We start from the raw sequence: 12,462 nt of genomic DNA, 5'->3' as shown, positions 1-12,462 counted from the left end.
AACTCCCTGCCGTCTGCTCGCTTCGCCCGCTGAGCTGCAAATGGCTTCTAGGAAGCCTTTTGCGCAGGCGCGCAAAAGGCTTCCTAGAAGCCATTTGCAGCTCAGCGGGCGAAGGGGACGGGTCGGCAGGGGAGTTCTCCTGCCGACCCGTTGAGTATGGGAAGGGAAGGGGCGGCAGGGGTCTTCGGGCTGCGGGGGGCGGCCGCCAGCCGAGCCGGGAGAATTGAAGAGCCGGGCGGCAGGGACTGGGTGATGATACCCTGCCGCCCGATTGCATGTTCAAAACGGAGGAAGAAGATTATTTGCAATGACTGACTGCAGCCGCGCCGAGAGGAGGGGGAATGAAGCGGGCGGCAGGAAGGTATGCCGCCCGCTTACTCTATAATATACGGTGCCATTCTTGAGGGGGTGAGTAACACCCCCCCTATTCCCTATTGGAACCCCCCACCCAAGTGCCGGACCGCAGCTCCGCGGTTCCGTGCACACCCCTACCTATGACTGTTCTCTTCCTTCCAACCTTGTCTGCCTTTTCAGACAGGCAAAGGCAGCTTTGTTCTCCTGCATCTTTGGTCTTTGACTGCTGTGCTGGTCTCTGGCTGCAGTTATTTGGAACATGGCTTTTTTACACTGAAGGAGGTCATCGTTCCTACAGTGGGTTTTTGTCTCCTACTTGCTCCAGAGATAGGAAGGTTTTATGTTGATCAAACAAACTGGCCTCATCCAGCAGGAGCAGGACCCTCCCAGTTTCTTTTCTGTCTTGCTCCAAAAGAGGTGTGCTGTGAGGGAGCTCCTGCTCCCATGCCTCCAGCCTTCATTTCTTCACCCTTTCTTCATTGGATTGGTGAAATCCACTTTTATCTTACTCTACCCTAAAAAAAAGAAAAAAGATTTTTGATTATAGAAAAAGAGGGGTGAGGTGTTCACTCTGTCCCTTCCTCCTCTCCTTCCCAGTGGCGCTCTCGCTGGCTACGGATGTGCTAACAGGCTCCCTTTTTGAGGAGCCTGTTTCAGTGGATAAGGGAAAGGCAAAAAGCTCTGACAAAAGCTTTTAAAAACCCTCTGCCGTCGCTCAACCTTTGCCATTTCTCTGCCCCAGCCAAGCTGGGTATGAAAAGGCCAGCAAGGCAGCTGCCCTCTTGGGACGGGCAAAGGTAAATTCTAAGGCTTCGGCCACATGCCAGAGTGATCTTCCTCCTTTGCTGTGGGATGGCTGCTGCTGAGCTTGTAACTGATATCTTGCAGTGTCAGGGTCTTTTAATGGAAATGGATGGTTTAAGATTAAAAGGTAGCATTCTTTGGATAATGAGTTTTCATTTCATTTGACTTACTGTGTTGTTTTTATCTCTTAGAGGCTGCAAATTAACGACGGAAAGCACTCACTTTTGAGTTGCTTATCACAGGCAAAATGTGGGGAAACCCTCGGCCAGCCAACAGAATGGGTCCTTTCCGGTAAGTATTATAACAAAAATATATGGTGCTTTGTGGGCCCCATTGTTCTACATGCTGCGTTCTTCCTTTTGTCTGCTCTGAATGAATAGTTTCACTGAATGCACTTGCGTTTCAGAATTGAGAAAAATCTTTCCATCTCCACCACTCTTTCCATACCATTCATAATTCTTAACATGCTATCATGTCCAACCCCCCTTACCTTTTTATTAAATACATACATGCTTCCATACATACATGATGATTTTGTCTTTCCCTGTAGGGAAAATGCTGTAATCCATTTTGGTTGCCCTTTTCTTTATCTTTTCTGTTTCTACAAAATCGTGTTTTGACTTGGAGATGACCAGGACTGTGTACACAGTATTTCAAATCTGACCACACTATTGATACTGCTTTTAAACAAAATAAATAAATAAATAAATCTAAAAATGGTTTACATAATAAAAGGGATAAGAAAATATAAATTCATTTGTAGCATTTTATACTGCCTTTCTTCTTTGATCAAGACACCCAAAGTGGTTTACAATATTTTAAAAAAATTACATAAGATTTACTAAGTATTGTTGTTTCAAGCTGTTGATGGTCTTTTCAGGAGCTAAGGACAATAGTGAGTTGGTTTCAGTAAACTGTGCAGCATGATAAGATTTTGTGTAGTCACAGACATAAGAAGAGCACTGTTGGATCAGACCCAAGACCTATCTAGTCCAGCATCCTGTTTCCCACAGTGGCCCACCTCTGAGAAGCCCACAGGCAAGAGGTGAGGGCACGCCCTCTCTCCTGCTGTTGCTCCCCTTCAGCTGGTATTCAGAAGCATCTTGCCTCTGAGGCTGGAGGAGGCCTATTGCCACCAAACAAATAGCCATAGATAGACCTGTCCTCTGGATTTGTCCAAGCCCCTTTTAAAGCCACCCAAGCTAGTGGCCATCACCACATTCCATGACAAAGAATTCTATTCATAAATTGTGCACTGTGTGGGAAAAGTACTTCCTTTTGTTGGTCCTACATTTTCTGGCCTTCAGTCGATCCCAAACATGGGATTGACCCCCGTTTCTAGTGTTGTGCGAGAGGGAGAAAGATTTCTCTGCTCTCTGTACTCCATGCATAATATTATACACCTCTATCATGTCTCCCTCTATCTGCCTCTCTTCCAAACTAAAAAGCCCCAGATGCTGTAGCCTTGCCTCATAAGTAAGGTGCTCTAGGCTCCTAATCATTTTGGTTACCATCTTCTGTACCTTCTCCACTTCTAAATGTCCTCTTTAAGATACGGTGACCAGAACTGTAAGAACAGCCCTGCTGCATCAGGCCCAAGGCTTATCTAGTCCAACATCCTATCTCTCACAGTGACCTACGAGATGCCTCTGGGAAGCCCACAAGCAAGAGGTGAGGGCATGCCCTCTCTCCTGCTGTTCTTCCTGCAACTGGTATTCAGAAGCATCTTGCCTCTGAGGCCGGATGTGGCCTACACAGTACTCCAAATGTGGCCATACCATAGTTTTGTAAAAGGGCATTATAATAGCATTCTTATTTTCAATCCCCTTCCTAATGATTCCCAGCATAGGATTTGCCTTTTTCACAGCTGCCACACATGGAGAATGCTTTCAGCGAGCTGTCTACCACTACCCCAGGATCTGTTTCCTGGTCACTCATTGACAGCTCAGAACCTCATCAGTGTATATGTGAAATTGGGTTTTTTGCCCCAATATTCATCACTTTACACTTGCTTCCATTGAATCGCATTTGCCTTTTCGTTGTCCACACCCCTAGTTTGGAGAGATCCTTTTGGAGCTTCTCACAATCTGTTGTGGATTTCACTACCCTAAATAATTTAGTGTCATCTACGGAACTGCTTACCACAACTTAAATCATTTATGAATAAGTTAAAAGGCACTGGTCCCAATACAGACCCCTGGGGGACCCCACTCCTTACTTCCCTCCATTGTGTCCATTAAGAACCCATCAGTATTTAAATGAAACTGGCATTTTTAAAATTTTTGCTCCAATAAACATCACTTATGATGTTTGTATGAGTACTTATGTCAAATCTTGTCTGCCGTTTCATTGCATATTCACCCACTTTCAAGAGATCTGCCTAGATATTTTTCACAGGCTGCTCAGGATTTCATTGTCCTCAGTAAACTGGGGTCACCTGCAACAAGACTACCTCATTGTTTATCTCCAGATAATTTATGAATGCACTAAATAGCACTGGTCCCACTGATCTTTGGGGGATCCAAGTGCTGCTTTTCCTCCATTCTGAAAAATGTATTTATTTGACCTCTCTGCTATCTTTAACAAGTTACAACAATCTGTAGGATCCTTGAGAGCCATTAATAGGATCTGTTGTATTCTGTAATTGCTTCATTTACTCAATAATATTTGGTGAGGACTTTGTCAAAAGCTTTTTGTAAATCAAGTAGTTAGTGAATTTGATCACCTACACTCTGCAGTTCCAGCATTCTACAAGATTGGTGAGAGAGGCTTTTCCTTTGCAGAAGCCACACTGAACCATCCTCAGCAAGGCTTGTTCTATGTTTATTTTATCTATCTATCTATTTAACTAATTCTAACTTTAATAATGCTGTTTTACCTAGTATTTGGGACAGAAATTAGGCTGATAAGCCTGTAATTTCCCAGCTTCCTCTGGATCCCATTTTTTAAAAGTATGGTTTTACGTTGGCTAGTTTGCAATCTTGTGGTGAGGAGGAAGATTTTAATAAGTTGCACACTTCTGTTAGATGATCAGCAGTTTCACATTTGAGTTATTTAATAATTCTTGGATGAATGCCATCTGGTCCCGGTGACTGGCCTGAAAACAATGGTTCATGTGAGTGTCTTTCCAGTGTTATCCACTGTGAAGACCGAGCCAGAGATTTCATTTAGCCTCTTACAGCTGCAATGTCCTTCAGTATTTTCACACCTTCTGATATCTGAACATTCCTATTGTACTCCTGCTTTTCTCTTTTTATGTGATAGCAACTTTGTACATGTTTTGTGGGGCTCTGTTGTATGAACTAATGGAACAGTTGTTAGTTTTCAGTGAAGACATCTGCATGCTTTGAATCTTAGTGTGTTAGTATCATGATGATCTCTCAAGACTATTTTAAGATAAGGGTGGGAATCAATGTAGGAAATGACAACTCAGCCCCCTGCAGCTGGGTTTTATTTTTTACAGATAATATTTATGCAAACCAGGGCATTCTATAATCCTATTGAGGGGCAGATGATGCCTCCTTAGATGTGCTGTGACAAACCAATAGCTATACTGACCACTTGTTGCATTACTTATTTTGGGTGGTTTGACCTCTTTGAAATAGGGTTGTAAAATATTGTCATGTTTCTGTAATGTTATACATCCATAAGCACTGCATCTCTATGGTGCTGTATTAAGCTAGTGGACAGATGGATGTGAGCAGGGTAGAAATATCGACTGTACAGAAGCAGGATTAGATATTTTTCCTAATTTAGGAAAGGATGTATATGAAGGGCATACTAAAAAGAATACAAATACAGCATTATTGGCTGCTGTTGAGAAGAAATTTAAAGTAATAATGTGGTGGGTGGGTGTTTTTGTTTTTTTTTAAAACCTTTTGTTTTGTCTGTATATCTGACTGGGCGATTCTTTGAGTGAATTTGCTGTGTCTGATCAACAGATGTACAGAATCATTGTGGTTCAGTAACCTGAGAAACTTCTACTCCTATATGATGGGGAAAATAGTACAAAAACTAAAAGCATGCTGACTGTTTAGAGCTGCTTTATCAAATCTGAAGCATAATTGTTTATCTTTTGGAATATTTTTCATATTCCTGTGATCATTGTGCACTAGGAAAATAGTTCTCTGGAAGTCTTTATTTTCTCAGCAGGTTTGAAAATGACATTGGCCTGCTTCAGATGTCAATGGAACCATCCTCATTGCATGTGATGTTCAGTGTGCTTTCCTGCTCACCTTTGGGCACAAGTGGGGGGAGTTCTAAACTTCTGGTCCTGGTATAGAGCAAAGCAGGATTTGCTGTGGTGTCTGTACCACGTTGCAGGGGAGTAACAGCAGGAGAGAGGGCATGCCCTCAACTCCTGCCTGTGGCTTCTAGCAGCATCTGGTGGGCCACTATGTGAAACAGGATGCTGGACTAGATGGGCCTTGGGCCTGATCCAGCAGGGCTGTTCTTATGTTCTGAACTTACCAAATCCCAGTTTGTTCTAATCAGAGTTTGCAAACAAGCCAGGCTATGAAACAGGATTATAAAACAGGACAATTTAAAATGTCCTCCACTCATGCACAAAGGGGAGAGGTTTGGGAAAGCCTGAGCCTCATGAATGTTGTGTAGAACTTTAGCTATGATTCCATATAGTGTCTGAAGTAGACCAATTGGAACAGAATCTCCTGAGCATGTTCTTCACTGTAACTTGTTTTTCTTGTGCCCCCAAGGATAGAGCTTTGTATTACAGGTAAAATAAGAATCTTCAGACCATCTGGCAGAATATTCATCTTTGAGAACATTATTTAAAAGAGTGCTCTCAACACAGTATTCTGTCTTAGATTTTTCTGCACATTTCTGAAGCATCGTTTTTCTTTGGCTTATTTATATATTTCTTTAGAATGTTTTTATTATATAATAAAAATAAGTTTCTTAAAAACTCAAGAGTATTGGCGATTCTGTTTAGGATAGTGTACAGTAACTTGTTTTGTTGATGTATACTAATGCAGTCCATTAATTACTGCATTACATAAGATACTATTTCATGGATTGTATTCAGAGTGTTTGTAGTATGAGCAGAAGTTCTGCTTGTGCAAAGGGAAGTTATTTTCCCCCTTTTGTTAATTCTCCCCCCATGCCATATACCATCCTACTTTGGAGAGCCACCCAACCCTTGGAAGCAGATTTTGAGGGGGGCAGAGGGCGTTGCATATGGAAGGAGAGGTAGGTGAAAGTCGCCCTTTTCCATGATACAAGCAGACCATTTTTTGCTCACCCTTTGAGCACTTGGGCTACTATCCAAAGAGAAGAAAACCTAAGAGAAAATTATTTCAACGGTGGTGGTAGAAATAATGCAGATTCATTGTTTGAAGGATCATGAAAGACAGTTATGGTGGCTTCTTAAACTGAGAATTCTGAAACGTTCCAGTTGCATGTACTTTGAGACTATGTAGATTGTTACGTTCATTAATTCATTAATATTTCAGGTATTCCATATTGTATTCTCCTGGGAGTTATTGTGAAATGGGAGTGCACAAGTTTACTTATCACATCTGTCGTATACTACCTCTTCTTAAACTACCAAACATCAATATCTTCTGCGGATCTGTTGAACAACTCTGTAAAAAGTTTAGAGAAGAACATGCTGATGTGTAGATTGCAGACGAAGGACATTATGAATAACACTGTCTTTATTTCTACAGTGGGAGCCAAGAAGAAAGGTTTGCTCCCGGGTGGAACAGGGATTACTCTCCTCCCCTTGATAGTCTTGCTCAAGAAAGACACTCTGGCAACTTCTCTGGCAGAGAATCACTTCCTTTTGATATCCAGGGACTCCCAGGCATCCTCAATCCTCAGTTTGCCAACAGAGAGGAACCTGCTTTCACCTTTGGAGGTAGAGATGGACCGCATAGTGACTTTAGAGGTGGGGAGGGCCATTTACATGATTTTGGAGGTAGAGATTTTCCACCTGACTTTCAGAATAGAGAGGATACACATTTGGATTTCAGGAGCAGGGTGCCACTCCTTCCAGACTTTAGAGGCAGGGAGATGTATCCAGGAGATTTCCAAGATAGGGAAGGGCAATCTATGGATTATAGTGGAGGAGACATTCCTCCTATGGATTACAGGAACAGGGATACATTCCGTATGAATTACAGGGATAGGGAAGCTCATAATATGAACTACAGAGACAGAGATGATGCCCCATCAGATTTTCGTGGTAGGGGAACATTTGATTTAGACTTCAGAAATAGAGATGGTTCTCATACACACTTTAGAGCAAGAGACATGTCTGAACAGGATTATAGGGGCAGCAGAGAGCAGCCTTATTCCGATTTTAGGAAAAGAGAAATGCCTGATATGGATCTGAGGGGTATGGGTGCAGCTGACCTTGACTTTAGGGACAGGGAAGTACCACATCCAAATTTTAGAAATAGGTCAAAATCCCAGGCCGATCAGGATTTTAGGGGGAGAGAGGTGCCGCCACCTCTGGATTTCACAGACAGGGAAATGCCTGCTCTGGACCCAAATGTTGTAGACTTCCAACACAGTCAGCCTGCAGATAGAAAATGCGAGCTTGAAGAGGTTGTCCCGGTTGGTAGAGAGAGGTCTTCCATTACTCAAAAAGAAGAATTTCTACATCCAGAGCCAAGAGCCAGAGACGAAGAACCCAAAGGACCAAATATTGAAACAGAGTCTTCAGTAGAGTTCCAAAATAGCCGTGGTCCTCTTCCTACTCTTCAGGAGCAAGATAAGCCATCTCAAGCCTTTGTTAGCAGTCAGGAGTTTCCTGGGGATGAGCAGCAAGTATCTGAATCTTCTGGTCTTGGAGTGAATGAAGAAGATCTGGATTTCCTTGGAAGGCAGGATACAGACTACAGAGGCATTGAATATCGAGATGTAGATCATCGCCTGCCAGGAAATCAAATCTTTGATTATGAGCATGGCAAATCATTTGCAGAAGGAAAATCATACAAGGATTCTCCACCAGAACTTCAGGTATGTGGCTTATTGAAAAGCTGGTGTGTATAAGTGTTTCCTAAACGTTCTGAAGAATATGGAGTGCCATTTAGTTTAACTAAATGCCACGTGTTCTAGCTTTCAGTATTACCTAATTCTATTCCTCCTCTCCGTATCTGTTAAAGTACAACTAAGGACCACAGAGATCTTCTATAATGTTCCAAATTTTGTTCAAGTCACTTATTTTCTTTTCTAAATTCCCTCAAATCTTACAGCTTTACTTCCTAGAAATTGAAATTATCCTCATTTCTTTCACAAATGTGTTAAACATGACAAAGAAAATGGTTTACCTATGAGTTACAATTTAACACCTCTAGGACTGAAGATCTGATGAAACTAATCTACTGTACTATTGGTCTTAAACCATACTGCACAGTTTTTAGTGAACTTGCACATTTTTGAATCACTGTGTTTGAATCATTATCTGTCTTCAGTTTTATTAAAGTTCTCTTTAATTTTTATCTTGAAGGACCAGGATTACAGGACTTGCGCCAAAGATAAAAAACCAAGCAAGCTGATTCGACTAGGAAGAGTGCCTGAAACTGCCACAAAAGATGATGTAAGTCTGCCCCCCCTCCCCCCGAAAACGTAATTCTTATTCAGGGGTTCCCAACCTGTGGTACTCCAGAGGTTGCTGAACTACAACTCCCATCACCCCCAGCTACAATTTATTGTGACTGGGGATGATGGGTGTTGTAGTTCAGCAACATCTGGAGTACCACAGATTGGGAACCCTTATTCTAGTTTATCTATTAGTAAACATAAACTATTCTCCTCACATGGGATACTAAGATAGTTATGTTTTTAATTTAGCAATATGCTAACTATCTAGTTCTACCTAGTGGATCTGCCCTGCAGTGTCTATATGACATAATGGCCTTTGATATTATTGTCAAAGCACAATACCTCTCATTCTAAACATGAATGGGGGCTCTGTTGTATGCTTTTCTAAGAGATTATTGGAAAAAATATGTTACACACATTCTGCATGCTGTGTTATACTAGAACACCCTAGAGACAAATCAGTGCTGATGTAACTAGAGACAAGGTAGGATTGTGGTCATAATCCTTTGCCACCTCTCTTATGGCTTGCCTTAAATTCTTGTAATGCCTAATAATCAACTGCAGTTACTTTACATCTAAAGAAGATAGTCAAAATATATTCATTTAAAAAGCACTTGGTTCTTTTAAGTTTGTAGCATTTAGCTTGGCTTTTTACTAGGACCCTTCCAGTCAGAGTTAGGTGCCAAATAGGGACTGGTAGAGCCAGATGTGAAGTAGTGGCTTGGAGTGAAGCCAGTTAGTGAACTTCATGAGCTACACACTGTGCTGATCTGTATTATGGAGTCCCTGTCAGCACTCCTTTGTTGAGGGTTATGAACAGGATGCAGGGAGCATTACATTTTTAAGGTTATATTATAAGGGCCAAATTAGCTCAGAATTTCCCATGTTAGGGCTGGCCTATATGAAGATTGTCCATGTGAAATATAAGGAGAAAAGGATGAAAAATAGCTTAGCTATGATCCCTTACATAAGCTAATTTTTTTTTAATCTGTTTGACAGCTCCTGGTCAGGCTTAATTCAAACACCTATTTGGGGGAACAATTTTCTTAGTGCTTGGATCATTTTTACTTGCAGGGTCTGTTGTGTTGATTCCAGAGAATGTAGAAGTAGATGCTGTTGGCCAGACCTGGCCCTTGCATTTTTTAGTTTTGTTAAAAGTGCTTTTGTGTTTCTATTTTCTATAGGAGGTGGGGATCATTATGCCATTGCACATGCTCATTAGTGTCTTCTATTATCTCTCCTCCATCTCAAGAATGAGCTCACTTTCTCAGGTGGCTGCAGTAAAGAGCAGCTAAGCTTTAGAACAGGGATTCTCAACGTTGGGTCTCCAGATGTTATTGGACTTCAACTCCCATAATCTCCAACCAAAGGCCGCTGGGGCTGGGGATTATGGGAGTTGAAGTCCAATAACATCTGGGGACCCAACGTTGAGAATCCCTGCTTTAGAAGGTCTTCAAGAACCCCACTGCTACAAAAAAGGAAGGTGTAACCTCCCTTTTCTTTCACCTAGCTTAGTAAATTTGTCAGCTTGTTTTTGTATTTGGCTAATGAGAGAGGCTTTAGTTGTACATAGTGTGGTATTTTTATGCTTTAAAGAGTGTAGAATCTATATGTTTTGAACCACTTTGTTGGCTGTGCTGATTGGTTGGATGAGGTCATTGCCCAGTTTAGTTCTTTATGGAGCTGGTGAAAAAGCTGTCAAGAAGTTCTGTAGTAGTGCATTCTGTAAGGGGTTATGTGGCAGAACTTTGTTGCATGCAAGCATGGTTATGTCCAAAACAAGGGCATTCTTTGTCTTGTTATAGCCATGGCGGGGTATGAGAATTTTTCATCACTTTCTAATGATTATTATATTGATTGAATGGCATTTGTTAGATTTGAGGCATGATCTTTGGTTTTGTTGGGAGTGTGGGTTTAAGGGTATTATACAAACTGGTGGCATAGAGAAAAATAGGCAGTTTGCCCATGACTTGTGAGTTAAGCTGTTTGACTTTAAAGGTGAGGATGTTGATACAGAAGAAGCACAGTTCATTCACAGTGAAAGTGCTCTTTTTTCCTCAGTTTAAAATGAATGTTGTCTTTGTTGCACTGGTTTGTTTTATCTTGATGTCAAGTCATGCTACATGATGTTGATAAGGTTGTGGCAGGAATGATTTGTGATGAGATGTGGAGGGGTATGACTTTCTGAAGCATAACAGTGAGGTGGAGGATGGCAGCTTGTATTCTCAGGAGCTTGACAAAGGTGTCATACCTCCTTGTTGTCTTTAACTCCAGTACCACAGAATTACAAGATCGTAATATCTATGAACAAATGTTGATTCAGTTGGTCAAACCATTTCAGACTAATGAATTTAAACACGTAATGGACATTTTCAGTCAGTCCTTGGTTAGGATCCTCAAAAGGAAAGTTGAGGAATCGCCCTATTCCACTGCAGGAAATACTTGATGCTGTCGGAACAAAGTGATATGTCTGAGAACTTGCAAATTTTTGTGAATGGAGTGGCTAAAAAGAATAAGATTCTTTGCCAAAGCAGCCATTAGTTGCTTTGAGAAAAATGAGATAGACTCTTTATTTCAAAGAGCACAAGCCCTTCTGCAGACACTCATGCTGACCATTCTGGGAAGAACTGTGTCTTCAAGAATGTTGACATTTTTGGGGAGGATGTGTATGAGGATTACACTATCCATCCTTTGCACAATTGAGATCCTGCAGGTGATCCTATTGATTTGTTTCAAGTGAAGCCTGTTTGATATACAAGTTAGTCTTTGGGGAAAGAGTTAACAGATGACTTGCATCCCGGAGTTGTTTCTGTGTGGCTTTGGTGAGTCTTTGATGTGGTCTCTGTGCTTTACACGAATGGGCTTTGTGCCTGTGCAGAGACCACATCGGAGCTTCCAAGCTGAGAACTGCTTTTTGGCGGTAACCCCGCCCCTTCGGTATATAGGCGGCTGCATAGGCTTCCCTCTCCAGTCTTTTTTCATCTGCAATCGAAGACACATCGCTGAGCTCTTCCTTGCTAGACGCTTCGCAAGTACTGCATTCTCCTTCCCTTTTCTCCTCAACTTTTAGTTCAGTACTTCCCCTCTTTAGCGTTTTTATTTTACCCCCGGTTCCCCCCCTCGGACAACTTTAGTTTCGCTTTCCACCCCATCGTGGCCTTCGGGCCCGGCGTCTTGCAGATACTTCGCCTCCGCTTCTCTCAATTTACCTTCGGCCTATGGCAAAGACTACAAAATTTGTGGTTGCTGCAAATTCAAGATCCCCTCGACCGACAGCCATAAGCTCTGCCTTTTTTGCCTTGGGGAATCTCATAAGGTTGGTTCTTGTATTCACTGCGTGTCCTTCACCAAGCAGGCGCACAAAAATTGGGCCTCTTGACTTTGTTCTTGGCTCTGGGAACAATCCTTCCAACCTACGGGCTCGGACAAACTGTCCATTATGCAGGTCTCGCCCAATACCTCCCCTGCAGCCTGGAGCTTACAGCCCATTTCATCCCCTCCGGGAGTCTCGGCGACTACCTCCCGAGGTGAATCTGCCCCTCAATCCCACGGCTTGGGCTTCAATGTCAATACTGAGGAATTCGGTGGCAGTATCGATCTCGACGGCGGCGTTGATTGAACCGCGTTCCATCCAGACGTCCAAAAAGAAAAATAGGAGGAAGGACCGTTGAGTCCCTTCTGAACCTCCAACAAAGAGGCAGAAATTGACACATGATACCGAACGTCGATCCCGAA

General features: G+C 42.3%; 1 protein-coding gene across 4 annotated transcripts in view; it reads left to right on the top strand.

Annotated features, from left to right (window-relative positions):
* Positions 1-12,462, top strand: part of RBM6 (RNA binding motif protein 6) — a 142,032-nt gene that overhangs the window by 6,730 nt on the left and 122,840 nt on the right. For all 4 annotated transcript variants that reach the window (XM_053293811.1, XM_053293810.1, XM_053293808.1 and 1 more), the window contains exons 2-4: positions 1,350-1,449; positions 6,846-8,142; positions 8,633-8,722. In XM_053293811.1, the coding sequence (XP_053149786.1) occupies positions 1,406-1,449; positions 6,846-8,142; positions 8,633-8,722 (1,431 nt within the window). In that variant the 5' untranslated portion in view covers positions 1,350-1,405. The remainder of the gene's footprint in view (positions 1-1,349; positions 1,450-6,845; positions 8,143-8,632; positions 8,723-12,462) is intronic.

This window comes from Hemicordylus capensis, chromosome 2, assembly GCF_027244095.1.
Source record: "Hemicordylus capensis ecotype Gifberg chromosome 2, rHemCap1.1.pri, whole genome shotgun sequence".
In the NCBI taxonomy this organism is placed as follows: Eukaryota; Metazoa; Chordata; class Lepidosauria; order Squamata; family Cordylidae; genus Hemicordylus; species Hemicordylus capensis.
Note: the sequence above shows the minus strand (reverse complement) of the source record. Positions and strands in the feature narration are given on the sequence as shown.